This window comes from Mauremys reevesii, linkage group 8, assembly GCF_016161935.1.
Source record: "Mauremys reevesii isolate NIE-2019 linkage group 8, ASM1616193v1, whole genome shotgun sequence".
Taxonomy (NCBI): Eukaryota; Metazoa; Chordata; order Testudines; family Geoemydidae; genus Mauremys; species Mauremys reevesii.
The window spans coordinates 67356489-67383941 of NC_052630.1; the positions used below are offsets into that span (position 1 = coordinate 67356489).

Below are 27453 nucleotides of genomic sequence, written 5' to 3' on the forward strand. Positions count from 1 at the left end.
ACAAAAGAAGCTGTTTCGTAGCTTACAGCAAAGCCTCTTCAGACAACAGACCCAAAAGTGCTCTCCAGGTTTTTTCCCAGGGTCACACTGTGCTCACAGGTGACTGCATGGCTCTCTTGCCTTTTTTTTTTTTTTTTTTTTGGCCTTTGCCTCTCTGACTCTTCTTATTGATTCTCAGTTTCTGACAGTTAGGAAGTTTTTCCTAATGTCCAACCTAAACTGCTCTTTCTTCAATTTAAGCCCATTGCTTCTTGTCCTATCCTCAGTAGTTAAGGAGAATAATTTTTTCTCCTTCCTCCTTGTAACAACCTTTTATGTACTTGAAAACTGTTATCATGTCCTCTTTTGGTCTTCTCTTTTCCAGACTAAATACACCCAATTTTTTCAATCTTCCCTCATAGGTCATGTTTTCTAGACCTTTAATAATTTTTGTTGCTCTTCTCTGCACTTTCTTCAATTTGTCCACATCTTTCCTGAAATGTGGCGCCCAGAACTGGACACAATAGTCCAGTTGAGGCCTAATCAGCGCGAAGTAGAGCATAAGAATTACTTCTTGTGTCTTGCTTACAACATTCCTTGTAATACATCCCAGAATGATGTTTGCTTTACTTGGCAACAGTGTTACTCTGTTGACTCATATTTAGCTTGTGATCCACTATGACCCCCAGATCCCTTTCCTCAGTACTCCTTCCTGGGCAGTCATTTCCCATTTTGTATATATGCAACTGATTGTTCCTTCCTGAGTGGAGTACTTTGCATTTGTCCTTATTGAATTTCATCCTATTTACTTCAGATCATTTCTCCAGTTTGTCCAGATCATTTAGAATTTTAATCCTCTAAAGTACTTGCAACCACACCCAGCCTGGTATCCTCCGCAAACTTTATAAGTGTACTTTCTATGCCATTATCTAAATCACTGATGAAATATTGAACAGAATCAGACTCAGAATTGATCCTTGTGGGACCCTACTCAATATGCCTTTCCAGCTTTACTGTGAACCACTGATAACTACACTCTGGGAATGGTTTTCGAACCAGTTATGCACCCAATTTATAGTAGCTCCTTCTAGGTTGTATTTCCCCTGTTCGTTTATGACAGTTCCCAACCTTTTCAGGGTCATGCCCCCTATACCCCTGTCCGCACACACACACACACCCCGGGAACCAGGCCGGGAGCAGGGCCATGGCTCCCGGCAGGGGATGGACAGACATGGGCAGGGGCAATGAGGCCGAGGCTGGGGCCAGGGCCAGGAGCAGAGCTGGGGGTGGAGCGGGCCTGGGGTGCGCTCCTTCCCTGCTTCACATGGGGAGTGCACCCCCCCAAACATTTCTCTTTGCCCCCCCGAGGGGTGTGCCCCATAATTTGGGAACCACTGGTTTATGAGAAGGTCATGCAAGATGGTATCAAGAGCCTTACTAAAGTCAAGATATACCACATCTACCGCTTCCCCCATATCCACAAGGCCTGTTACCCTGTCAAAGAAAGCTATTCCGTTGGTTTGACACAATTTGTTCTTGACAAATCCATGCTGACTGTTAGTTATCACCTTATTATCTTCTAAGTGTTTGCAAATTGCTTAATTATTTGCTCTATTATATTTCCGGGTACTGAAGTTAAGCTGACTGGTTTGAAATTCCCTGTGTTGTCCTTATTTCCCTTTTTATAGATTCAAGCAGTTAACTGTGGTTTCATTTAATCTATTTAATTTTGTAATGGTATTGTTTTATTTTTGGACAGTATTGCAACTTTGATACTGCAGTGATATACAAAAAGCCAGAAGTTTATTGAAAGGCTGATTATATAACTCTGTGTTTTGTATTTGGGTTTAGAAAGGTGGAGGGGGAAATATTTAGGCTTGGTATGCTGCTTGAAGATGTCAAAGAGAAAATTGATGACAATATATGTAGTCCATGTCCATCTTCATTCACAACATCTCCTACGTCTCCTTTGCTCACTCCATGTGAATCTGTGTGTTCATCCTGTTCTTGTCTTCGTGAGGTAACGCATCAAGTTCTATAATCTACAGACCAAACTCTTCTTTCAGTTACACTGATGCAAACCCCATTAATTTCAATAGGGTTGCGCAAGTATACCCAAGAAGAGAATTTGCCCTTATATTTCTAAGAGTGAATATCTTGCTACAATAGAGAATGTTAATTCAAAAAAGTAATGTATTTTATTCCTGAATTTAAACTTTAAGATATCTCATTAGCCATGTTGATCAAAACCTAAATATGTGACTACAGTTGTGTTGGGGAAAAGCTTCCGAGTCTCAGTGGAGAAAAAAAAATTGTTTTCAGAAAAGCAAAATATTCTAATCTTTGCAAAAATTGAAAAGCAGTTTTTGCAAGTGAATCACTGCCATTTCATATAGAAAAGCTATGAAAATGGTAACTTTCTGCTTCAGTGAGATTCATAAAAATCACAGTTTGTCTCAAAGGATCAAATTCTTTTGTGTGTCAGAAAGCTGGTGAAAATGATAATGTTTAGTTCTGGATCATAGCTTGCAAAGTGGAAATTGGTGGTTTCCCACTGTTCTACATGTGACCAAGCTAAATGCTTTCTAACTGTACTAATTGTTTGAAATACCACATGAATTCTGATGAATCCTCCTTTGAATCCTGAATTGCACAGATATTCAGGAAATCTTGGGTTGCAGGAGGCAAGATTTTAGGGAATACAGTAAATGACAATCTACTGTAAGTGTCTTTGTGCTATCTATAATATGGTTACTTTGTACAGAGCCCTGTGGTTTCAAGCGTTAGTGATCCTCCAGAAAGGTCTGCTACTGAAGTGAATTTTCATAATAATGAAAGGAACAAGGGAGAGAATAGAAGTCATGCAATTGATGTGATCCCAAAGAAAACCAGTCAGCTTTCTTTACAGAATGACAATTGTGATCCTTTTCCTGAAATGTAAGTATTGAACTTTGTGATAGGTATTGAAGTAATTTACTAAAATGGATTTATAATTACTTACCAATATGAAGACATTTATTGAACGTATCTGATCAAATGTCCACTGAAATCAAAATAATCTCATTAATTTAACTGAGTGTTAGATCATGCCACTGCATGGCCTCGATTGTCACCATAGATATTCAAGATGGAAAAGACATATTGGGGGACCTGATCCAACAATCTTGCCAGTGCACAATTATTCCCTTCAGTAATTTTTTTAAAAACAGGTTGAAGGTATGTCAGTATCCAAAATCACTACCTATTCCATTCTTTAGTGACTCAGCAGAGTATTAGTATTTCTGTGCGTTATATCTTTGTTGAATCCTGCCTTGGTGGAGAATCATATGATGATAATCTTGCTAAAAAAACAGTGTTTTTAATATGTTTGAAAAAAACAGTATTTTAAAATAAAAATTGCTTTTTCCTTAGCCAATTGGGATTACAAAAAAGAGATGCATGTGCCTTTGTAAAAGGAATGGAGCCCCTGGAAAAAGCAGGACTGCTAGCAAATAAGCACTCTTCAGATGTAATGGTACAAGGTCTATTTTTGTGCATAATTAAATTTTGTTGATGAACTTGTTTGTTTATTTTATCCAGTGGGATAATTTATATTAGATTATATTCTACTGTTCCAATGTTAAGTTTGCACAACAAACCAATTCAACTGTTGTAATTGTTGAGGTACTACAATATATCAGAACATTGCTGTACAAATGCCAAGTAAGATGATTCAGGTTTAGGAATGTTGCTGTCAAAACTTGTGAACCATTCAGAATGTGCTTTGATTCTGAGGGGAACTGCGCTGGAAGGAGTTGCATAGGCAACTATTGGATTTGAAATAGTATCATTTGTGTTTGTTTAGGGCTGCGAGGAAAAAAACATGAATCCATGCCAGATCCACTGAAACCTACACTAACAAATTCATTTCACCTTTGTGTCTCACTTTTCTTATCTATAGAATGGGATTAATGTGCAGACTCTGTGCAGTCCATTTTACATAGCCTAGAATTGTGAGTGGATCATAAAGCAAGAAAAAGCATTGCTAAAGCCATAGAAAAATTATATCCAAATATATGTGTTACTCACACTGTATTTCTTGAGAAATACACAATAATGTGAATAAGTGTATAAAAATCTTATGTTCTGGTTTGTGGTACAGCAGTGTTTCCTTCCACATGAGGCAGACAATGAGCCTGGAGGCCTGGAATCCCATAGGCAGCTTATATTAAGTCAAAAACGTAATACTGATCAAGAAAACCCAAAAGGGTAAGTGCTTTATGTATTTTGGCTGATTAAAAGATTTGTAAACAGCCAAAATGAATGTATGCATTCATGGATACAAGTTTTGCTGTTGGACTCTGTCTGAAATGTAATGAATTGTGGTAGGCTCAACTCAACGTAAAGCTGGTTGTCTTTGAACATGGGAAGATCTGGTTGGAAACAATTATTGTGTCTTTACATTTTACACAGGCAATAAATCACACAGGATGAAATCCTGACCCTACTAAAAAATAGCAAAACTCCCTGTGACTTCAATGACAGCATTTCACTCAGTGAAATTCAACCCTATTCAGAGGACTACCACAAGGCCTATTACATCACTTAAGTTCCACTTACACATTATTTTGAGGGCTTGAGTAGAGCATAGGTCTTGTGTTGGCCTTCTGCATGGAAGTGAATTTCACTCATGGTAACTAACAGTTAAGTAATAAATTAGTTCTACAATCATATTACAAATATTGGAGACAAAATCCAACATGCAGATTAAAAAAGGGACTTGCCTGAACAGTGACAAACACAAGTAAATAAAGATACATTTGTGTAGACCTTCAGCATTAAGTTTGGTTGTTTATTATTATTATTATTATTATTACTTATTTACTTACTTACTTTTACCACATTAGTACTTCTGTATGCTGTCTTGTTTATTCAGGAGTTTAAACTTTTGGCAAATGAAGTCTCCATCCAAAACCAAGCCTTACAATACGTGCAATTTGGAACACAAAATTATTAATCTAAATGTGCGGCAAGAGCAAGGTAGGAGAAAGAGGAAAATGCTTCTATTTCATCATTTGTATCATTTAAATAATTTTATTCCATTTTATTCAATAATTTGTATAATTTCATAACTCTGGTAAAACTCACCCACTATCCAATTCTTTCTCCCTTTCCCCTCCCCAATCATTTTAGGCAATTTAGCACATCCCTCAGATCATTGTTTTTGTGGAAGGGTAGAAAACTGTTCAAATGCACATGATGCTGCTCTGTATCCAAAATGGAAAATACACTGGTCAAAAAATGCAAACAAAGAACTTTGTTCCTGTTCTGTCAATAGGTGAGCATGTGCTGACTATCACCCTTAGCTCCAAAACAAAACATTAACAAACTTCAAAAGAAGTTCAGAGGGTGTTGTTAGAGTAACTTCTCCTTCAAACCCTTGTGCCTTTCTGTGTTCATGTGTGCACATGTAGATAAACGGACGCACCTAAGATTTCTTAAGTGCTTTGCTGAATGGAGGTGGGGTTACTCACATGCTTAACTTTAAACACATGTGTAACTGCTCTGCTGAATCTGTATGGATATACACCACTACCTCAATATATCGTGACCCGATATAACACAAATTCAGATATAATGCAGTAAAGCAGTGCTCGGGGCGCTGTGCATTCCGGTGGATCAAAGCAAGTTCGATATCATGCGGTTTCACCTATAACGCGGTAAGATTTTTTGGCTCCCGAGGACAGCGTTATATCGAGGTAGAGGTGCATTTCATATTATGAATAAATCTGTTTTTCCTGAATTAATAATTTGGCAATATTAATAGCATAGGTATTAAGGCTCAAAAACTTTTCATCCAGTTGTTAATATTTAATTCGGATCTTGTACTATTTTTGTTTTTAACATGTAGAAATAAAAAGACAGAGGACAGAAAAACTGATAGTGAAAAGTCAAAATGTGGAAGGTATGCAGTCTTCATTCAGGAAAAAGCAGTGGAGCTAGATTTGTCAAGTACTAACCTTTGTAAGTAGAGATTGCATACAGTGGCCAGAACTGTATATTTAACTACTACTGAGTCCTTATAGTAATTTGATGTCATCTCACAAGACCTGCAGAGTATGAAGATCTTAATGGACTTTTACCAAACTTTACTGGCTAGGCTACTAGGACCCTATTTTCAAACAGGCTTTCAAAAAAGCGCCCATGACACTTCCATGTGTAGAAGGGCACTGGTGTGTACAAAATTCCATTTTGCTCATGCATGTGCAGGTTTTTGTATATGCTAACTAGTGCATCCTAATTTCAGCATATCTCTGAGGATAGTTTGAAAACTTGGCCCCTAAAGTGTTTCAAGATTTCTGGGCCAGATTATTTCCTCCCCCATGAAAAAGAGTGGGGATTTTTATGAGAAAATCTCTGCCTGGCATCCCTTCTCGAGATTCTTCCCCATCATTCTGCTGATGGGAAGGAGGGTGGAAATGCCATCTTAAACCTCATGGATCCTTCATACAACCCTTGCGGCCTCCCTAACTCCTTAACAGCAGCGTTCCATTGGAATCTCACTGACAAGGATGTCCCCTCCCCCATTGGGCAGGGCAGCTCCCAGGGCCCTCAGAAGTTCAGTTAACTTCTCTGGGGGCAGAGGAAGGACAATAGGCAGTCTTTCTTCCAGCCAACCCTGACTCCACACCCTCCCATTGCACTGTTCTGGGTTGAGGATGGTACTGTGAAGGTAGGTGTACTCCATGTGTGAATTGGAAGGCATCAGCTGTTTCTGGGTTGGATTTCAAATCAGAACATGTGGGCTTGTTGTCCCACCTCAATTCTGGGATACCTTTTGCCCCTCTTTTCTCTGTGATGCCTTTCCATTTAGATACATATTGGTAACTGGTACTTTAACTCTGTTACCAGTGCTGTTGTATGGATCAGCTAGTACAGGGGTAGGCAACCTATGGCATGCGTGACAAAGGCGGCACGTGAGCTGATTTTCAGTGGCACTCACACTGCCTGGGTCCTGCTCACCGGTCCAAGGGGCTCTGCATTTTAATTTAATTTTAAATTAAGCTTCTTAAACATTTTAAAAAACTTATTTACTTTACATACAACAAGAGTTTAGTTATATATTATAGACTTATAGAAAGAGACCTTCTAAAAAGGTTAAAATGTATTACTGGCACACGAAACCTTAAATTAGAGTGAATAAATGAAGACTCGGCACACCACTTCTGAAAGGTTGCCGACCCCTGAGCCAGTACAAGGTGTTATATGAGTGCCACACTAAACACTCTCTCCTCCCCTCTCTTTTGTGGTCCCCTTGGTTTCCACTGGTTCTGGGAGGCAGGGCCAACCTTCAGCAATTTTAAGGGAAAAAATGACTGAGTCTGACTTCAGTGGGACAACCTACCTTAGGACAGGAAGCTTGTCTTGTGTAAAGGCACAGGTCTGACACTGGTGAGATTCGAGTTCAGTTCTTAGCTTCGACACAGGCCTCCTATATGACTTTGTGCAAGTCACTGCATCTCTCTGTGCCTCAGTTCCCCATCTGTAAAATGGAGATGATACTTCTCTGCCTCACAAGGATGTTGTGAGGAGAAATTCATTAATGTTTGTGTGGCACTCATATCCTAGAGTGCTGGAAGCCATGTGGGTACCTAGATATAAAGCTGCAGCACCCAGATTATGAGCTGTAATATTTATGTAAGACCTCTTTGATACAATTTCTTTTAGGCAGTGATTCAGAAGACATCTCATTCTGTGATTCCTTTCATGAGTCACACAGTGATGAATTTCTGGAACACCGGACTAAAAATTATAAATCACGTAGAGCAGGATTAAAGGAACAAAGCAAAGGTACAGTGGTTTCATAGCTCCAAAAACATGTTTGTGTGGAAATGTTGTTTGCAGTGTAATATTTTACCTATATCACTTGTTTGCAGGTCTCAGCTGGAGGTGCAACAGGGGAAACAGAGATTGGTTTAAACTTGGGAATTATAAAGAATTTGTTCAGTCCTGCACCTTATGTAGAAATAAAAACCTCAGTTCAACTCGTGAGTATAGTGTATTGCCAAAAAGATTACAAACCACAAGCTAAGTTTTACATGGCACAGACCCATGAGTGGAATACACATAGGGACCAGCACTCGAAGAAGAACTAAATATTTAGTTCCAAAACTACATAAGGAGCAGTAACCCAAAGTCTAGCCTCACCTCAGTTCTTCCACAAACACAGTGGAACTGTCCATTTTTCAGTTGGTGGGAGCGATGACATTTCCAGTTTTCCACCAGCCTCTTCAAAATGCCGAAGTCACAGACACCACCACTATGCCAGCTGTCATTTGCTGTTGACCCCCCATACAGTGTGGTCTAGAGAAATGAACAGAAATTCCTCAGTTCCTATGCCACCTCTGCCACTGATTTGTGTTAACTTCACCAAGTCAATAAAAGCCTGGTTTTCAGAAATGTTGAGCACCCACAGCAACCTTTGAAGTCTCTTAAATCTCTGCCTGTTTCCCCATCTGTACAATCGAAATGATGATACTTATCTGTTTTACAGGGCCAGAGTGAATGTAAATTAGCCAGGTTTCAGAGTGGTAGCCGTGTTAGTCTGTATCAGCAAAAAGAACGAGGAGTACTTGTGGCACCTTAGAGACTAACAAATTTATTTAAGCATAAGCTTGCATGGGCTAAAACCCACTTCATCGGATGCATGCCGTGGAAAATACAGTAGGAAGATGTATAGATACACACAGAGAGAACATGAAAAAGTGAGTGTTGCCATACCAACTATAACAAGTGTTATATTTCTCGAGAAACTGCTAAATTAGAATTAATTTGCAAACTAGATACCATTAAATTAGGCTTGAATAAAGACTGGGAGTGGATGGGTCATTACACAAAGTAGAACTATTCCCCCTACTGTTACTTGCACGTTCTAGTCAATTGTTGGAAATGGACCATCCTGATTATCACTACAAAATTTTTTTTTCTCCTGCTGACAATAGCCCACCTTAACGGATTACACTCGTTATAGTTGGTATGGCAACACACACTTTTTCATGTTCTCTGTGTATACATATATCTTCCTACTGTATTTTCCATTGCATGCATCTGATGAAGTGGGTTTTAGCTCACGAAAGCTTATGCTTAAATAAATTTGTTAGTCTCTAAGGTGTCACAAGTACTCTTTGTTCTTTTTGATAAATTAGCTAATGTTTCTACATGTTGTTTGGAAATGTAAAGTGTTATGTAAGTGCTACATCGTATTAGTGTATTTATTATGATAATGCTAAGTTGTCATTACAGTATGCTTTCTCAACAGCCTTACAATACAGGGATTGGAATATAAATTTCTGCACTCGTTGTCAAAGAAACAAATGCAGCAGGGAATCTGACAAGAATAATATTGGTAAATGATTCCAGACTATTGGTCTTAATTATGTTAAAAAGATTTTGCTTGGCAGTTATGCTTTATAGATCATGTGAAAACTTTTTAAAGACACATTTATATGTAGTATAATGAAATGTACAATAACAAACTGAAATCTGATCAAGAAATGGATTTGGCTAAAGAGAGAAGGGCAAAGAAGAGAGCCCAGCATTTAGAAACACTGCTGAAATGATGATATGAGAAGCAAACATTGTACTCAGGGAATTTAAGAAATGCATCTAGGGTTAGGCAGGGTTCCAAAGTGCTTCACAAACTGTGTACATAGAGCACCAATGAAATGCACTTTGGAATTGCATAGTACATTGGAAAAGAATGGCACAGTGATCATCCAGCCTCAGATATTTAAAAATTATGAGTCAGGCCCCCCACAAAAAGCTTGAGATTTTAAAAAATGATACAATTTTGAATTCTTTTGTCTTCTCATTTTGAAGCATTTTGGGTGCACTTAGGTCACAATTTCATTATTTTCTCCACAATTATAAGGACTAGAAAGGTAATTTTTTAAATTAAATCTGAGATTCTCAAGTATTAAAAAAACTTCTGCAACTGCGGCTTTAAGACAAACAGCAGACATGATAAAATCATGCAAGTTGGCAACACAGTGCATATTTAAAGAATGTTCGGTTTAATTGTTAAATTGATTTAGTAAAGAAATAAATCTTTTGGATATTTTTGTTGGTATTCTAATGAAAATTAGAACTAGAGTGGGCATTTCCAGTGGAGATGTTTTTGTAGGGATTCCAGTGACTGAAGCTGCAGAGTTAGCAAAGGTCAGGTCACACAAGGATCCTAAGAGCCAAGGCTGTGGAATAGTAAACTGTTAAAATCCACTTTGTGTTGATGAACAATTACTGTTTAACTGTCATTCATAGGGGTGAAAGAGGTACAGCGTCAACACTGTATGATGCTCTCTGGTAACATACCTAAAAACAGACAACTGGCTCTGATCTTTTAACTTTGTGTGCATGTAACTCCATGCCTAATTTGTCTGTTCCATTACTGCAGTTGGCCATGGTAACTGAGCGCACGCACTTTTAAAAAAACAGCCCACTCTGTCATTTGTGCTAAATATAAGAAAGTATAGTTTTCTATATATTTGTTATATTTTGTTTACTCTAATTATGGCCTCCAAAATTTCAGCTTCTTCACAGAAGAAAAGAATTGCCACCAATAGTGTTTGTACAAGTAAGCAGCCAGATCAATTTGTATACAGGCTTTCTGACAAGTAAGTGTTACCAGTAGCTTTATATAAATTAGTACCACAGAAGATGTGACTATTGAAGACATAGTGTGGGCCAAATTCACTAATGTCATAAGTGGCACAACTCCATACCCATGCAATATGTACTATATATTAAATAGTAGTCACTAATGAAAGTCAAATATATAGTGTAAATGTGATTTTGAACAGATTTAACTAGATTTTTTTCTGAAACTTTTCGATTACATGGAAGAACTAGAAATTTAGCTAATTCTTTTAGTATAGGAGCCAGTCAAGAGGTCTCTTTTCATTAACTAAATGTGTCATTATCATTCCAGATAACAGGCCTGGCAGTGACATTGTGTATAGGAATAATGATATTGCAATACTGTTTATCCATCTCAGAAATGTCTTTTCCTATTTTTACTTATTACTAATATTAAATTATATCTGGAGTATATGAATAGGACAGGTGTTTAATTATAGTGTTGACAATGTGTGCGGAGGTAGGGAAGGTTGGCAAAGAAATTAAATACATGAATAGCTTTTTGGGCTTCTCTCCTGCTTCCAGAGCAGGCAGTGCTGAAAATTCTAATGAGGATAATTCAGTAATGCCAGATTCCCTGCCCCTTCCCTGAAGGTTTGTTTGTCTGTGACTATAAGATGTATGTTATAAATGTTAACACTAACTATGCAGTTGTATTTTATGATTAAACAAATTAAGAACTTTACTGAAATTATGATGCAAGGATGCTAAAAAGTTATAGACATTGAACACACATTGTTTAAACACATTTTGTTTTTTAACTATAAAATGTTTTTGTGAATATTTTATGTATTACCTTCTAGAGACAACTTGGAGACTCCCAAAACCTGCTACTCAAGTATGGATGATACAATTATCTTTTCACCTCAACACCTAGCCAGCAGGAAGGATTATGGAAGTAAATCAATTATCAATATTAGAAACAGACACACCAGTTATACTGACACAAAGGTAAAAATTTAGAGTGTGATTTTAAAAAATGTCTAAGTGACTCAGGAGCAACAAGTCCAACTGACTTTCAGTAGCACTTTTGAAAATCTCACCCATAGATGCTAATGATTATAATCCAACTGGTTTTATATTCAGTGCCTTGTGGGGTGCTAAAGGTGTCTGGTTGGCTTTTAAATATGAAGGTATGTTATTTATTAACGTGTCATGTTGAAACTGGCTTATTCTTAACTTTTTTTTTTTGCTTCAGTAATAGTAGGTTCCATTTACTCCAATAAAACAAATATATTCCTAAATAAACTTCAGCACAAGACACAAAACTCCACCAGAGAGGTCCTTTGGGGCCATCTGCCTGTCCCAAGTCAGGGTAAAGGAGGAGGGTTGGGCGTGGGGCTAGCAACTCCACCCCGTAAAAATCAGCTTGCTACAGAAACGCCAACAATAGAGTTAACAGAGACTTTTAGCCTGGAAAAAGAAGGGTCTTCAACTCGAAGACGCATGACGCTGGGTGGTGAAAGCCGCGAGGAAGCCACTAAGCCGATCACCCTTCTTACAACCAGGAGGATTACCATCGGCACATGGAACGTGAGGACCATGTACGAGTCAGGAAAGACGGCGCAGGTTGCAGCAGAGATGAGGAGCAACAACCTGACCCTACTAGGCATTAGCGAGACAAGATGGACGCAAGCTGGACAGAGACGACTGTTGACAGGAGAGCTGTTGCTGTATTCAGGACATGAAGAGAGCAACGCACCCCACACACAGGGAGTAGGCTTCATGATGTCCAAACAGGCACAGAGAGCACTGATTGGTTGGGAGGCACATGGTCCCAGGATCATCACAGCATCCTTCAGAACTAAAATGAAGAGGATTAAGATGAATGTTGTTCAGTGCTACGCTCCAACCAATGACAGTGATTAGGAGGACAAAGACTACTTTTACAACAGACTCTAGAAAATATTAGAGACTCTCCCAGACAAAGACATTACCATCCTTATGGGAGACTTTAATGCCAAAATTGGACCTGATAACACAGGATACGAACAAGTCATGGGGACCCACGCTCTGGGAGAGATGAGTGAGAATGGAGAGAGATTTGTGGATCTGTGTGCACTTAACAACCTGGTCATAGGAGGCAGCATCTTTCCTCACAAGCAGATCCACAAGAGTACCTGGGTATCGCCAGCAGGCATGACAGAAAACCAGATCGACCATGTCTGCATTAGCAAGAAGTTCAGAAGATCCTTGCAGGACGTTAGAGTTAGAAGAGGAGCAGACGTGGCGTCCGACCATCACTTAGTGGTGGCCAGATTGAAGCTGAAGCTGAAGAAGAACTGGATAGACGCGTCAGACAGAAGAGCGAAGTACAACGTCAACCTTCTGAAGGACCATAAGACCAAGGAAGATTTTGGATTGACGCTGAAGAATAAGTTTTCAGTACTACAGGATCGGTCTGAGGAAGAGGAAGACAGTGTACTCAACAGATGGCGGAAAGTGAGAGACACGCTTAGGTCAGCATGCCAGGAAGTGCTTGGAATTAAGAAACACCAGCAGAAAGAGTGGATCACAGCGGAGTCCTTGACTAAGATAGAAGACAGAAAGAAGAAGAAGGCAGCAGTCAACAACAGCAGGACTAGAGCAGCAAAGGCCAAAGCTCAAAAAGAGTATGCTGAAGCCCACAGAGCAGTGAAGAGGAATATTAGGAAGGATAAGAGAGATTTTGTGGATGGACTGGCTGCAGAAGCAGAGCAGGCAGCATACAGCGGTAACATGAAACAGCTGTACGATACTACCAAGCGACTGTCTGGAAAGTTCAGCAAGCCAGAACGTCCCGTTAAAGACAAGCAGGGAAAGTCTATAACAGGAATAGAACAACAGATGAACAGATGGGCGGAGCACTTTGAGGAACTCCTGAACAGACCAGCACCACCAAATCCACCAGACATTGACCCAGCCAACAAGGACCTCCCAATCAATTGCGATAAACCAAGCAGAGCCGAGATCAGAAAAGCCATCACCATGATGAAGAACAGTAAGGCGGCTGGACCTGACGACATCCCAGCAGAGGCCCTGAAAGCAGACCTGGATACTTCAGTGGAAATGCTGTACCCCCTCTTTGAGAAGATATGGGAAGAAGAAGTGATTCCGGCTGACTGGAAAGAGGGATATCTCATCAAAATCCCCAAGAAAGGAGACCTCAGCAACTGTGCCAACTATAGAGGAATCACACTCCTGTCGGTGCCAGGGAAGGTCTTCAACCGAGTCCTCTTAGAGAGAATGAAGGATGCCGTCAATCCACAGCTACGAGATGAACAGGCAGGTTTCCGGCAGAACAGATCATGCACGGACCAGATAGCAACGCTCCGCATCATAGTCGAGCAGTCTATGGAGTGGAACTCCTCGTTGTACATCAACTTTGTTGACTATGAGAAAGCGTTCGATAGCGTGGATCGAGAGACCCTCTGGAAGCTCCTTCGGCACTATGGCATCCCAGCAAAGGTGGTCAACCTGATCAAGAACTCATACGACGGCATACACTGTAGAGTGATCCATGGAGGGCAGCTCACAAACAGCTTCCAGGTGCGAACCGGAGTCAGACAAGGATGCTTGTTGTCACCACTTCTCTTTCTTCTCGTCATTGATTGGATTATGAAGACATCCACTTACGAGCGTAGGAACGGAATCCAGTGGACGTTGTCGACCCAGCTTGATGACCTGGACTTTGCCAACGACCTTGCACTCCTTTCACACAGTAAACAGCAGATGCAAGAGAAGACCAACGTAGTGGCAGCCACGTCATCACAGGTTGGCCTCAACATCCACAAGGACAAGACCAAGATCCTTAGGATCAATTCCATCAGCAACGACCCAGTCACACTGAATGGACGCCCCCTGGAAGAAGTACAGTCCTTCACCTACCTAGGTAGCATCATCGACCAGCAGGGTGGCACAGACGCAGACATCAAAGTAAGGATTGGTAAGGCAAGAGCAGCCTTCTTACAGCTCAAGAACATCTGGAGCTCCAGAGAGCTGTCTTTGGCAATAAAGATTCGACTGTTCAGCTCCAACGTGAAATCAGTCCTACTGTATGGAGCTGAAACCTGGAGGACAACCAAAACAACCACCAGGAAGATCCAGACATTCATTAATAGCTGCCTCAGAAGGATTCTCCAGATCCGCTGGCCAGACACCATCAGTAACATCCACCTCTTGGAGAGGACCCGTCAACTCCCAGCAGAGGAAGAAATTAGAAGGAGAAGGTGGGGCTGGATAGGACATACACTACGCAAGCAGCCAACCAACATCACCAGACAGGCACTGCGGTGGAACCCCCAAGGCAAGCGGAAAAGAGGCCGCCCAAGAAATACCTGGCGACGCGACCTTCAGGTTGATAGCAAAAAAATGGGCTATACCTGGAACCAGCTAGAGCAAATGGCCCAGGATAGAAGACTCTGGAGATCTGTGGTTGGCGGCCCATACCCGGTTGGGGTGACGGGCATGAATGAATGATGAATGACAAGACACAAGTATTGTCACTGACCCAGCTGCAGGTTGCCATTGAGGGATCTGAGATACATCAGTCACTCTTAGAGATCTGGAGTGAGATTCTGTGCTATGCCTCTAAAATACACAGCACAGAACTTGCAGCTTAGGTAGACAGGAGGCGAAGGTGGCATTAAGCCACTTTTACACTTTCCTGATCTGGGGCAGCTTTGTTGCCTACAGTGTAATTTAGACAGCCCTGGAGGCCTGTCTAAACTACAGCAGTCTCCCTGTGATGCCCAGAATCTTCACAGTGCTACATACAGAGCTTCTCCCTCAACACATCTCTCCCTCCCCCAGTATGCCCCTTACACCAGGACTTGAAAGCAGTCTTACAGCTGTTTCCTGCAGTGCCTGCTCTGGGGGAATCGAATCCTCCCTGGGGCGGATACAGGGATTTTAGGGGTTCTTTTACACAGAGTAAAGGGGCTAAAGCTGCGGCTGTTATGCTTTACATACCACGAGCTAAGAAGCAGTCACACTCTAGGCACTTCATGCACCAGACTGTAGCCCTAGGTGGCTCCTAAATGCCACACTCATGCAGTGGGAAAGGGATATTTTAGGGCTAGCACTATGGAAGTGTGGAAATCCTCTGGGTGCGATGGCTTAAACAGTTAAAAAATATATAAAATATTAGCTAACTCAGGCCCTGAGGCAGTCCAGCATAGGACTCCAGCATCAGAGTAACCTGAAGGGCTTCTCAGTTTTAGTCCTTCCAGTCCATCCCTTTCCTGGTGCCAGAATTCAGTCATGTTGTTGTCTGATCTCATTCAGGACCTCTCTGTTGTTCTGTCCATTGTCTGTACATGCAGTTGCATCATGCTGCTTAACTACAGGGTACTGCTGGCTCCCTATTACAACAGCTTGTGTTCCTACTCAGCTTTTCACCCAGCCCTTCGCAGTCAAGTCCCAAGCTGCTGCCTCCAGCCTGCTCTCATTGTCAGGCTGTCATCTGGCTCTCTTCTTGAGCCAGTTACCCACAAGCCCTCAGGTTGTTGCTTCTTTTTCCTTTTCCTCTAAGAACTCTCTTACTGCTCAGATGCTTAACTAGGTCCCTATTCCTTCCAAAATAACCCACAGCTCCCCAATCCTTTTCTTCCAGTTCCTGTCAGAGGAGAAAAAGGGTCCCCACTCATAGACAACCAGTTTCATTATGGTTCAGTTGAGGAATTTATTTCATCAAGATTTAATTGGCAAAATATAATTGATGTTTCAGACTTTAAAAAATGTTATTTGAGGGTATACTTTTCTAACCTTTGTACTGCAGGACTACCTAAAGTATTATTTTAGAAACTCTCAATGTCTTATTTGCGGGTGTATCATACAATACTTTTTGAACCAACAGCAGGGAATAGATTCATTCTCAAATGTTTAATGTTTACTACAATTTACATTGTGTGCATTACTTCAGGTGGCTTTAGTGTAGATTCATGAGTGCATTTGCAGACACAGAAATCATGAAACCAAATATTGAAAAACAACCAAACATACTTCTCCAAGTCTGATGCAGAGGGAAGACATGGTGGTGGGTTATAAAGCAAGCTCACTCCATAGTGGCAACTCCTGTTGCGTGGGACTCTGCCCGGCTCTCTGCTCTGGGTGTTGCAACATGGCACATGGGGGTCACACCATCACTCAGGTCTGGCCCTGCAGGTCAGGAGCTGTTGCTGTGGGCAAGCTTGCTCTCCAGCTACTTCCCACACCCCTGGAGACTGGGCCAGGGTTAGGGTGGTGGTGCTGGGGCAGAGGGTGATGCTGGGGGTGGTTGGTGCCCCCTCAGTTTAGTATAGTGCACCCATTGAGTCAGCAGGCTACATTAGCCCTTTCTACTATTTCTCCTCCTTATTTTGATTAATGGCTGAGGGCCACCATTCTCTATGGTAAAAGAGAGTTTCTTTGTAGTTGTGGAAGAGGATGACATCGAGCAGGCCTGGTACCCTCCAGTACACATCCTCCTCCCCAACTCTGCGTAGCTTTCTTGGGTACACAGCTTGATATGTGGCTATTGAATAGGCTGCGCACAGACAAGCACCTGCCCTGCCAAAACACAACCAAAAACCTAAAACCCTACCTGCAGCACTTTTCAAAATGCTATAGGGTAGAATTGTTGAAAATTTTACTTAGATCCCAGGTTGAACATTCCTTCCCCTTCTGTTTTTTGTGTTTGGGAATGTTTATCTTTAAAGCATATGTATTATCAGAGAAAGTAGATATTAACTATCCAACAATTTGACTATGTTTTATGCCCACCAGATTTTAAACTCTACTTTGGATCATGCAATACAGACTGCAACCAGTTTGAAGGAAACTACAGAACGAATGGTACAAGTTGTTGCAGAAGATCTAGCTAAAGTCAAAACTCATCGAAGTAAGCAGTTTTTTAGCTAGTCTGTTTCAAACATTTGAATTTGTCAGCTGAAATGTAGAGACAGAACTCTTGAGTTGTGAAAAATGTGCATTAACAAATTGTACAAGTTAGGAGAGCAGCTTCCCTTAAACTGGTGCTGATACCACACCTAAGAGCAGAAAAACAAATTAGAGTGCCAAGTTTATAAACCAAGAGCCCTTGAAAGTTGTCACATCTATTAGTGAAGAATGGCCATACAGCTGACTTCCCTCAGCCTTCAATAATGGTAGTTCTTTATAGAATTGTTCTAGGTAACCAAGCTTAGCTGTAGTTTCAAAAATGTGCAATTTGGGGCCAGGAAGATAACATCTCATCCGTCAGTGTGTTCTCAGCAATATCACAGTCCAGCTCTGTATCCTGCTTGGTATTGAACATCACAGAGGGAAACAACTGAAACCCTTTGTTCCTGGATAATCTTTTTAAAATGAGTTTTAGCTGTGACATTGTCAATTTTTGAAGGACATATTCAAAGAATAGTTTGTATTGTTAAGCATATGCTTTTGTGCAGCTCAGTAAATGATCTCTCATCACTCCTGTTTATATTCTAAAATGTCAGTATCTGTACTGTGACATTCTTAGTATCTGTTGGATTTGGCTTTCATAATACAGCTAATACAAATCTTCAGCTATTTCAGCATTATGAATAAAAAAAGGTTGCAAATGGACTAAAATCTTCCTATGCCTGTAAGGAAATTTGGCACTAGTAAACTGTATATGTATTCTGAAATGTAGTGAGTGGTTTAGTGCATCAAACCTGGCAATTAAGGACCAATCACACACATTAGGTACTATTAGCATTCTTTTTAATAACTTCACACATTAAGGAGACTGTATATTTTGATTACTCCCAAATATGTATGGATAAAGGGGTAGGAGTCTTATAACTGGCCTCAAAGATTGTGTGTACTGAGTAATACTTGGAAGAAGATTGCTTTTACTTTTCACCCTCGGGGGGGGGGGGGGGCTGTTAAATGTCTGAATAGTGTTGATCTACCATACCTAGATGTGATTTTAACAAATAGGGAGAAACTGGTTCAGAATTTGAAAGTGGAAGGCAGCTTGGGTGAAAGTGATCATGAAATGATAGAGTTCATGATTCTAAGGACTGATAGAAGGGAGAACAGCAAAATAAAGACAATGGGTTTCAAGAAGGCAGACTTTAGCAAACTCAGGGAGTTGGTAGGTAAGATCCCATGGGGAGCAAGTCTAAGGGGAAAACAATTGAAGACAACAGTTTTTCAGAGAGCCATTATTAAGGGCACAAGAGCAAAATATCCCACTGTGTAGGAAAGATAGGAAGTACAGTAACTCCTCACTTAACATCCTCCTGCTTAATGTTTCAAAGTTATGTTGCTGCTCCGTTAGGGAACGTGCTCATTTAAAGTTGTACAATGCTCTCTTATAACGTCATTTGGCTGCCTGCTCTGTCCACTGCTTGTAAGAGTCTGTGGAAGAGCAGTGACTTTACAAGGGAGCACTGCACAAGTTCCTCTTCTCCCCGTCCTCCACCTCCCTCCCAGTGCTTTTCCTGCCACCAAATAGCTGTTTGGCAGAGCTTAGGACTTTAGGGTGGGGGGGGGAGGGAGGGGAAGGAGCGGGGATGCAGTGTGGTCTGGAGAGGAGGTGGGAAGAGGGAGGAAAAAGAACAGAAAATGTGGAAATGGCAGAGGTGCTTAATGACTTGTTTCGGTTTTCACCAAGAAGGGTGGTGGCGATGGACATCTAACAGTGAATGCAGTGAAATGAGGTAGGATCAGAGGCTAAAATAGGGAAATAAGTTAATAATTACTAAGGGCATGTCTACATTTACCTCTGGAGCGATTGATCCAGCAGGGGTTGATTTATTGCATCTAGCGAATCAACCACCGAGCACTCTCCCATTGACACCAGTACTCCACCGGAGCGAGAAGCGTAGGCAGAGTTAATGGGGGAGCGTCAGTCATCGATCTACCGCAGTAAGTAGCCCTGAGTACGTCAACTTCAGCTACGCTATTTTTGTCGCTGAAGTTGTGTAACAGACTGACTTAGCTTGCCCCCTCCCCCCAGTGTAGACCAGGCCTTAGACAAATTAGATGTCTTCAAGTCACCAGGGCCTCATGAAATACATCCTAGAATACTCAAGGAGCAGACTGAGGAGATACTGAGCCATTTGTGATTATCTTTGAAAAATTATGGAAGACAGGAGAGACTTCAGAAGACTGGAAAAGGGCAAATATAGTGCCAGTCAATAAAAAGGGAATTACGGACCAGTCAGCTTAACTTCTGTACCTGGAAAGATAATATAGAGCAAATAATTAATCAATTTGCAAACACCTAGAAGAGAATAAGGTGATAAGTAACAGTCAGCATGGATTTGTCAAAAACAAATCATGTCAAACCAACCTGATAGCTTTCTTTGACAGGGTAACAAGCCTTTGTGGCTAGGGGGAAAACGGTAGACATAGTATATTTTGACCATTCCCAGACAGTAGTTATCAGTAGTTCAGTGTCATGCTGGAAGGCATAATGAGTGAGATCCTGCAGGGATCTGTTTTGGGTCTGGTTCTGTTCAATATCTTCATCAATGATTTAGATAACGGTATAGAGAGTACACTTGTAAAGTTTGCAGACGATACTAAGCTGGGAGGGGTTGTAAGCACTTTGGAAGATAGGATTAAAATTCAAAATGATCTGGATAGACTGGAGAAATGGTCTGAAGTAAATAGGTTGAAATTCAATAAGGACAAATGCAAAGTGGTCCACTTAGGAACAAGCAATTGCACATATACAAAATGGGAAATGACTAACCAGGAAGGAGTACTGTGGAAAGGAATGTGGGGGTCATAGTGCACCACAAGCCTAATATGAGTCAACACTGTTGCAAAAAAAACCCAAAAACCCCAAACATCATTCTGGGATGTATTAGGAGGAGTGTTGTAAGCAAGACACAAATAGTAATTATTCCGCTCTACTCTGCGCTGATTAGGTCTCACCTGGAGTAGTGTGTCCAGTTCTGGGTGACATATTTCAGGAAAGATGTGGACAAATTGGATCAAGTGCAAAGAGCAACAAAAATGATTAAAGGTCTAGAAAACATGACCTATGAGGGAAGATTGAAAAATTTGTATTTGTTTAGTCTGCAAAAGAGAAGACCGAGAGGAGATATGAAAACAGTTTTCAAGCACAAAAGGTTGTTACAAGGAGAAGGGAGAAGAATTGTTCTCCTTAACGTATGAGGCTAGGACAAGAAGCAATGGGCTTAAATTGCAGCAAAAGAGGTTTAGGTTGGACATTAGGAAAAACTTCCTGTCAGGGTGGTTAAGCTCTGGAATAAATTGCCTAGAGAGGATGTGGAATCTCCATCATTGGACATTTTTAAGAGCAGGTTAGACAAACACCTGTCAGGAATGGTTGAGATAATACTTAGTCCGCCCAGAGTGCAGGGGACTGGACTACGTGACCTCTCGGGGTCCCTTCCAGTCCTATGATTCTATGTCCCATAAGATACTGAGATGGTCACAATTCATGCAAAATTTTATACACCCTACTTTGGCTTTGAGTGAGCCACTAGCGTTGTGTGATTTATATGCAAGCTTTTTTTTTTAGTTTAACTGCAGCATAGCTTTTTTTTTATTAGTTAAAAGTAATCACTGACACTGTAGAGAAAGTGGTAAAGCTGAGCAATTTTTTTAAAAAGGGTAAATGTTTAGTTTACATGTAATGCAATAACTCTAAAACATGAGAAACTACAGTAATTATTTTTGGACTATAGTATAGTAATCAGATTTCTTATTGTCAAGCATCTCTGTACATGCAGTTAATTGGCAATCCTTATTAGCCACTGTTTGGATTAGCTTTTTGCAAGAGCAAAATGCTAGATTTAGGTTATTAAAACCACTTGCTTTTGTTCTGTGCAGCTGTAGGGATGGGGGACAGACGATTTAAACAAACCAGAGAGGACAGATTCATATTAGCATTTTAAAACATAGGCACTAGAACTAGCGGTGCTGCCGCACCCCCTGGCTTGAAGTGATTTCCATCATATATGGGGGTTTACAGTTTGGTTCAATGGCTCTCAGCACCCCCACTATACAGGTTGTTCCAACACTCATTTTAAAACACCAAATTTTATCATGATTTAAGTCAGGGAGCAGGAAATTTTTTATTCAAATTGATTTTAATCATGTTTTGCATTTGTACTTCAATTAGTTTTTCCGAAGAAAGGTTTACCACCACTGAAATTAGTTGCAAATCAACATTATAGAGCTTTTAGATTCTATTTGGAGACTGCACTATATTCATAAACATTTATTCAGATTCTTAACTTTCACATTGTTAGAAAATGGTGAATGATTTACTAGGTTTATTTTACTCTAGATTTCATGTCAAGCTGTAATTGGAGGGAAAACAACTCAATTAAAAGTGTACAAACACATTGGTATTAGTTAAATAAAAACTACCTTTCTGCTGGATACATGACAGAAGAAAGTGTATCCAAACATGTTTTATTTTTAAAAGAACAAAACAAAAAACACAGCTTTAAATGCAAAGGCAGCATTAACTGTGGCTAGTGAATTGACAGACTATTTCTGGTTACTGTGAGCCAGGTTTTCAAGGTTATTTATTCCGAATGGATGCAGCTAGGTACTGGACATGCTTGAGCACTTTTAAAAATTCCACAAGGTGCCTAACTCCTAGTTAAACCAATGGGAATTACATTGAAAATCTGACCCCATGTCCTTAAATCTTGAGAGGTTAGATCTTATCCTCTCCAACCTTTTTTTCATTCATAGACTGGAAAAGGAAAACAAGCATTTGTACTTTTTCAACTTTGAATGAATTAAACCAAATAAAGACAAATATTCCTTCTGCAGCTGTTAGCTAAACTGAAACCAAAATTAAAAGCTTTTCTGCACAACAGAAATTGAAAGTACTGACATTTGGAAATATATAACTATATCAGTATTTCCTCCACTATAAAAACTGAAAATATTTAATTCAGTTCAGTGATGACATGTGTAATGGTTGGGTTGACCTTTAAAATAGAATGCATCTCCCTCCCACAATTCTCTCTCTATAAAAAGCAGCATCCTTTCATACATCAAAATTTGAGGAGGGCTCAGTGATTCTGTATATTTTTATTTAAATGGTTAATAATTAAAATAAGTTTGCACTTTAAAAAATCCAATTTAAATCAGATCTTAAATACTTTTCCTTTTTAAAAATAAACCTGTTTAAAATTAAATTTTGAAATTGACAACCTATGTTAGTCATTGATTTTTCTCCAGCCTGAGAATCACACCTTTTTATTTAAAAAAAACAACAACAAAAACAAAAAACCACACACTGGAGTATGTCACTGCTAACATGACATGAACAAACAAGAGGGGGTACTTTGCAATGCAGTGGCAATAAAAAGGTAGAACAAGTGAGATTTTTTTCCCCCCAAACTTTGCTCAGAAATCTCTTAAGTGGCACCAGGAAATCTTTATTAGATTAGTTCACAAGCAACTCAATTTACAAAATAGATGTACCATGCACACACAATAGTGGGGAAATTTTTTAATAAATCAAAGCTGCTCATTTGTTTTTGTGAAGAACAACATGGGGAAAGTCCTAAAGAGTAGTGTTACTGCACTGAAACATTTCATACAAGATGGACAAGCATGTTCTCCAGAGTTTTATTGAAAGTAAAACCATTTTCTGTTAGTACTTAGAATATTAGGGTTGGAAGGGACCTCAGGAGGCCATCTAGTCCAATCCTCTGCTCAAAGCAGGACCAATCCCCAGACAGATTTTTACCCCAGTTCCCTAAATGGCCCCCTCAAGGATTGAACTCAACCCTGGGTCTAGCAGGCCAATGCAACTTCCATGATTAATTCCCCTCCCCTCATAATCTACCATCAGAAAGCACCAAAGAGTCATATTTTGCCCTAGGGTTTTTCACAAGACAACAGGTTTCCTTTTTTAATATAAATTGTTTTAATTGAATTTTACATATTGCAAGAGACATTGCCCTTATGTGACAATCTTACCATATGCTTATATTTACAGCTTTTGCCTCTGAAACTTCTCCAAGTCTAGGTACTTTCATGTCAGTTTCAGAAAACCTCTCCAGTTTCCAGCATAGAAAGCTTTCATAATTACTGAAAGAGCCATTAGTATATATACAAAACATGATGATTTCTAAATTCTAGCATGATTTGTTGCAGTGGTAAAGATGTCAGTTTCAGAAAGCACTTTAACTGTGAAATGCTGTCCATACCCCATACAACAATAAAAACAAGGTGTTAGACACTTCTTCCTGCCCTTAACTCCAAAAAGAAGAATCAGCAAATTTAAATTATAAAAAGATACTCCATTAGTTGAGGGTGTGTACTTTCCCAAATACATCACTGGAAAAAGTTAATTCCATAAAAATATTTACATGCTATTTATATTAAGTGATCTCTTAATACATTTTTAATTAATCACTACTGAAATAGTACTGCTTGAACATTACAGTTTCTCTTCCTCCTTAATGCAAACTGTATCCTTTGGTTTATTAAGCATCTTTACATCATCCAGCAGTCTTCTGGGTGTCAAAATATGAGTAGAACCTGGTAAAACAGAATACACTTTAGACAGATGCAGCTAACTATGTAGGATTTGCTGACATCAGCATGACTCGCTACCAAATCAAAATTGCATGTTAAGTATTTTTATTGTACCTTTCATACGTTAGATACAGTAGTTTAAAATGCTTTAATGATTTTTATGCTGGACATACAGTGATTATGGAAGCAAATGCTCCTCCCACCCCCCAAGGTAGGGAGTGACTTTGACTGTGTTAGCAGGAGAACAAAACCTTGGGGGCCCTTTAAGGATTCCACTCCTCCTCCACATGGGTTTGAGAGGTGGAGAATCAGTGCCTAATAGGCTAAGGGTTATGCTGTGCTCTTTTGTACAGCTGATTTGCTTCTGCATACCCATAAACCTTCCCCCTGTCCACAGCTGCCATAATCTGAGCACCAGGAAGAAAAGATCCTCTTCTCCCTCCCCCACTTTTGGAATTAGAGGACCACCAGGGTTTGGGGCTGTGTGGTAAGCACCATAGTAGTGAAGGAGTGGCCTGGGCAGTGAGGAGTGGTTTTTTTTGCCTTCCTCCTAGTAGCCCAGTGACTCAACAGGTTATTGTTCAACAGGGTTCTGATAACCTGAGTTGGAAGCAAATTAGGAGATATCTCCTAAAGAAGGAAACAAATGGGGCGGGTCTTCTACTGTCTGGTACAGTAAGAAAACCTTTTCCCCACTCCCTTAACCCTCATGTTAGGTGATGGAGTCCCAGAAGCTGTACTAGGATCAGATTAACAGAGAATGTGTGCATGTGCTTGGGGTGGGGTGAGGTGAGGTGAGGGGGCGGAGGCACGCTGATGGCAACCCTTCACCAAGGAGAAGAGATTCATCCAGTGCAGGTCATCTGTCCTTTGCAATTGCTGCTGGATGGTTTCCTGATGTGTTACTTAAAGTTGCAGCCTAGTTAAACCACATTCCTGGTGTCCTGTCTTCCTTCTTGTGGTGTCTGGGACAATAGCAGCCACCATTATGCCCTCTCTCAGCATCAGCTCTGGACAGACTTTTTTTAAAACTGACGTTTTACTCCTCTGACACATACTGTAAGATTTTTAACTGCTATCTAGACAGAGCAACAGCAGCTGGTAGAAGGACTATCTCCAATAATTCCTGCAGCATCTACACTGTTAAGATCAATTCTTAATATTTTTGCACTACTTTGGTTTGTGTTTTCCAATTTCAGCTGGTAACAGTAACTGCAACAAGTTCAGTAATGGGCACGTGAATGCAAAGATGAAACAAAATAGTTGTCAGCAGATTCACTGTAATGCCTACCTTTAGCGATCAGCTGCATGACTCCTGTGAGTCATACATCTGATTCAGTAATTTAGAAATTAGGATACTACATTTCAGCGGCAACACTGTGGTCTGAATTGTCTCATATTGGTTATCAATTCTTCTGTAGGGATTTTCAGGGTAATAGTGGGAACGTGTCTTTTTAGAACAAGAAATTAAGTCAATAGCCATAAAGGACCAATTCAGATCTAGGGATACTGGATGTAGTTTCAGAAGAGCATAGTGGCCATATGATGCTTTTTCTAGACTGACCTGGGGACACAGAAAAATATGCTTGTTTTTCAAAAATGCACGTAAAAACTAAACATCATTAGGCTCAAATGAAGCACCTCATCTCATCTACTACTTCCTCTTCCCTAGACAGGCTTACCAATAATAACTTCACAAGATTTGTAGGCTTGAGAAACTTCATAAGCACTGCGCATCTCAGAGTATGTGATGCCTCCAATTACAAAAACTATCAGCTTTGAACCACTCTTTCGGTCATCCAGGTAACTAGTCTTGGACTTCTGGCGAGCACTGTAAAACAGTTCATAAAAAAAACCTGAGCACATAAGAACACAGTGATATATTGCATCTAGTTTCATCACCCACATAGTGTAATGTACTAGTAAAAATGACAGAAAATTTCCATGTTTGCAGTGTTGCTGTAGCCTTCAAAAGATGAGACTGAGCTTAAATTCATAACTTTGCTGGACACTAAAAATCATGGTCTTATGCCATAAGTCCAGGGTCTTTATTATTACAACAATCTGTAACCCACTAACCCTGTTTTTGGCCCTATGACAGCAGTGGTGTTAATGGGCTACTTCACTTTCAATGGTCCCTTAGAATGTGTGCTAGCTACTTATGCTAAACAAATCTGTTCCATCTCATATTTAGCTATGACACTGATTACCTTTCCAAGACCTGAAGAAGAGCTCTCTGCAGTTCGAAAGCTTGTCTCTTTTACTAACAAAGGCTTGTTCGACAACAAAATATCATCTCACCCACCTGGCCTCAGAAAATTTCCAGGCAAGTCTGACCGATTAGACATTTCAGGAAAACAAAGAAAATTAGACACATTTTTCACAGTTGTGTAGTAGAATATCTTTTGACTCAAATTACAATTGGGTGAATTACAAGGGGAAGTCACGATTACGTAAAGAATTGACGAAGTGTACTACACCATAGATACAAATCTAAAACCTACAGTTATCACAAAAGGGAAAAGTAAATACAAGTGAGAAAATTTGAGATACACCTGGGCTATATATCTACACTTATATGAGAAAAGCTTGAAAATTCTGAATGCGAATGATCCAGTTAAACCTTTCCCAAAAAAGGGTTCATCTCCTTTATGTCAAACAAACATCACTGTCCTTCTCAATACCTAACTCTAAATAGCACCATGATGAATATTGGCCAATACTGAAAAAGACTGTTGGACATTGTGGTACAGCTGCTGGAGGACTTTTAGGTCACAGAGTCTCTATATTTGCACTGCATTGACCTCAGTAGGTCAGCAAACTTCTAATGCCCCAAGACACCCAACTTCAAATCTGCCACTAGCCAGAAAATTGTGACCCTACCTATCAGACAGAGACCTGCCTACAATGATCAATATTTGTGACATCCAACATTGATTATTGCAACTCACATCTGAATCCACACATTGAAAAAAGCTTTAACCGGTACTATGCAAAGATTCACTGAATATATAAACACACACCCCTCCACTAGACTCTCCATGCTAGCTGTCCACTCTGATATTCGAAGACTTCCATGGGACTGGCCTTAGCTACCAGTGATCACCTCTCTCTTTAGGGCCACTGATTTCCACAAGAGTAAAATTCCACTAGGATAATTAAATTGTTCAGTAAGGGGAGGCTTGTGAGTACAGGAGACAGAATTTTCACAAAACTCAGACCTAGCCTACAGACTTCACTCTTTTGAAAAAAAAAAATGGGAACTGTCACTTTCAGAACTAAATGCAAAACATTTCTTCAGCCTAATATAGACACACAAGACAGTCA

At 40.2% G+C, this 27453-nt stretch overlaps 2 protein-coding genes across 17 annotated transcripts in view; one reads left to right on the forward strand and one right to left on the reverse strand.

Annotated features, from left to right (window-relative positions):
• AKNAD1 (AKNA domain containing 1) overlaps nucleotides 1-27453 on the forward strand; it is a 38030-nt gene that overhangs the window by 9252 nt on the left and 1325 nt on the right. For 10 of the 15 annotated variants that reach the window (XM_039484477.1, XM_039484482.1, XM_039484485.1 and 7 more), the window contains 14 exons: nucleotides 1831-1999; nucleotides 2744-2916; nucleotides 3391-3493; nucleotides 4121-4227; nucleotides 4895-4998; nucleotides 5152-5296; nucleotides 5870-5982; nucleotides 7687-7809; nucleotides 7896-8006; nucleotides 9278-9364; nucleotides 10547-10631; nucleotides 11457-11604; nucleotides 17398-17512; nucleotides 26321-27221. In XM_039484477.1, the coding sequence (XP_039340411.1) occupies nucleotides 1831-1999; nucleotides 2744-2916; nucleotides 3391-3493; nucleotides 4121-4227; nucleotides 4895-4998; nucleotides 5152-5296; nucleotides 5870-5982; nucleotides 7687-7809; nucleotides 7896-8006; nucleotides 9278-9364; nucleotides 10547-10631; nucleotides 11457-11604; nucleotides 17398-17512; nucleotides 26321-26520 (1783 nt within the window). In that variant the 3' untranslated portion in view covers nucleotides 26521-27221. Of the gene's footprint in view, nucleotides 1-1830; nucleotides 2000-2743; nucleotides 2917-3390; nucleotides 3494-4120; nucleotides 4228-4894; nucleotides 4999-5151; nucleotides 5297-5869; nucleotides 5983-7686; nucleotides 7810-7895; nucleotides 8007-9277; nucleotides 9365-10546; nucleotides 10632-11456; nucleotides 11605-17397; nucleotides 18217-19252; nucleotides 19299-26320; nucleotides 27223-27453 lie in introns of those variants that run through there. The other 5 variants (XM_039484489.1, XM_039484492.1, XM_039484488.1 and 2 more) reach the window with 5 other exon arrangements.
• STXBP3 (syntaxin binding protein 3) overlaps nucleotides 23831-27453 on the reverse strand; it is a 48947-nt gene continuing 45324 nt past the window's right edge. For both annotated transcript variants that reach the window (XM_039484511.1, XM_039484512.1), the window contains exons 18-19: nucleotides 25809-25957; nucleotides 23831-24129 (exon numbers count right to left, since the gene is read on the reverse strand). In XM_039484511.1, coding sequence (XP_039340445.1) covers nucleotides 24029-24129; nucleotides 25809-25957 — 250 coding nt within the window. In that variant the 3' untranslated portion in view covers nucleotides 23831-24028. The remainder of the gene's footprint in view (nucleotides 24130-25808; nucleotides 25958-27453) is intronic.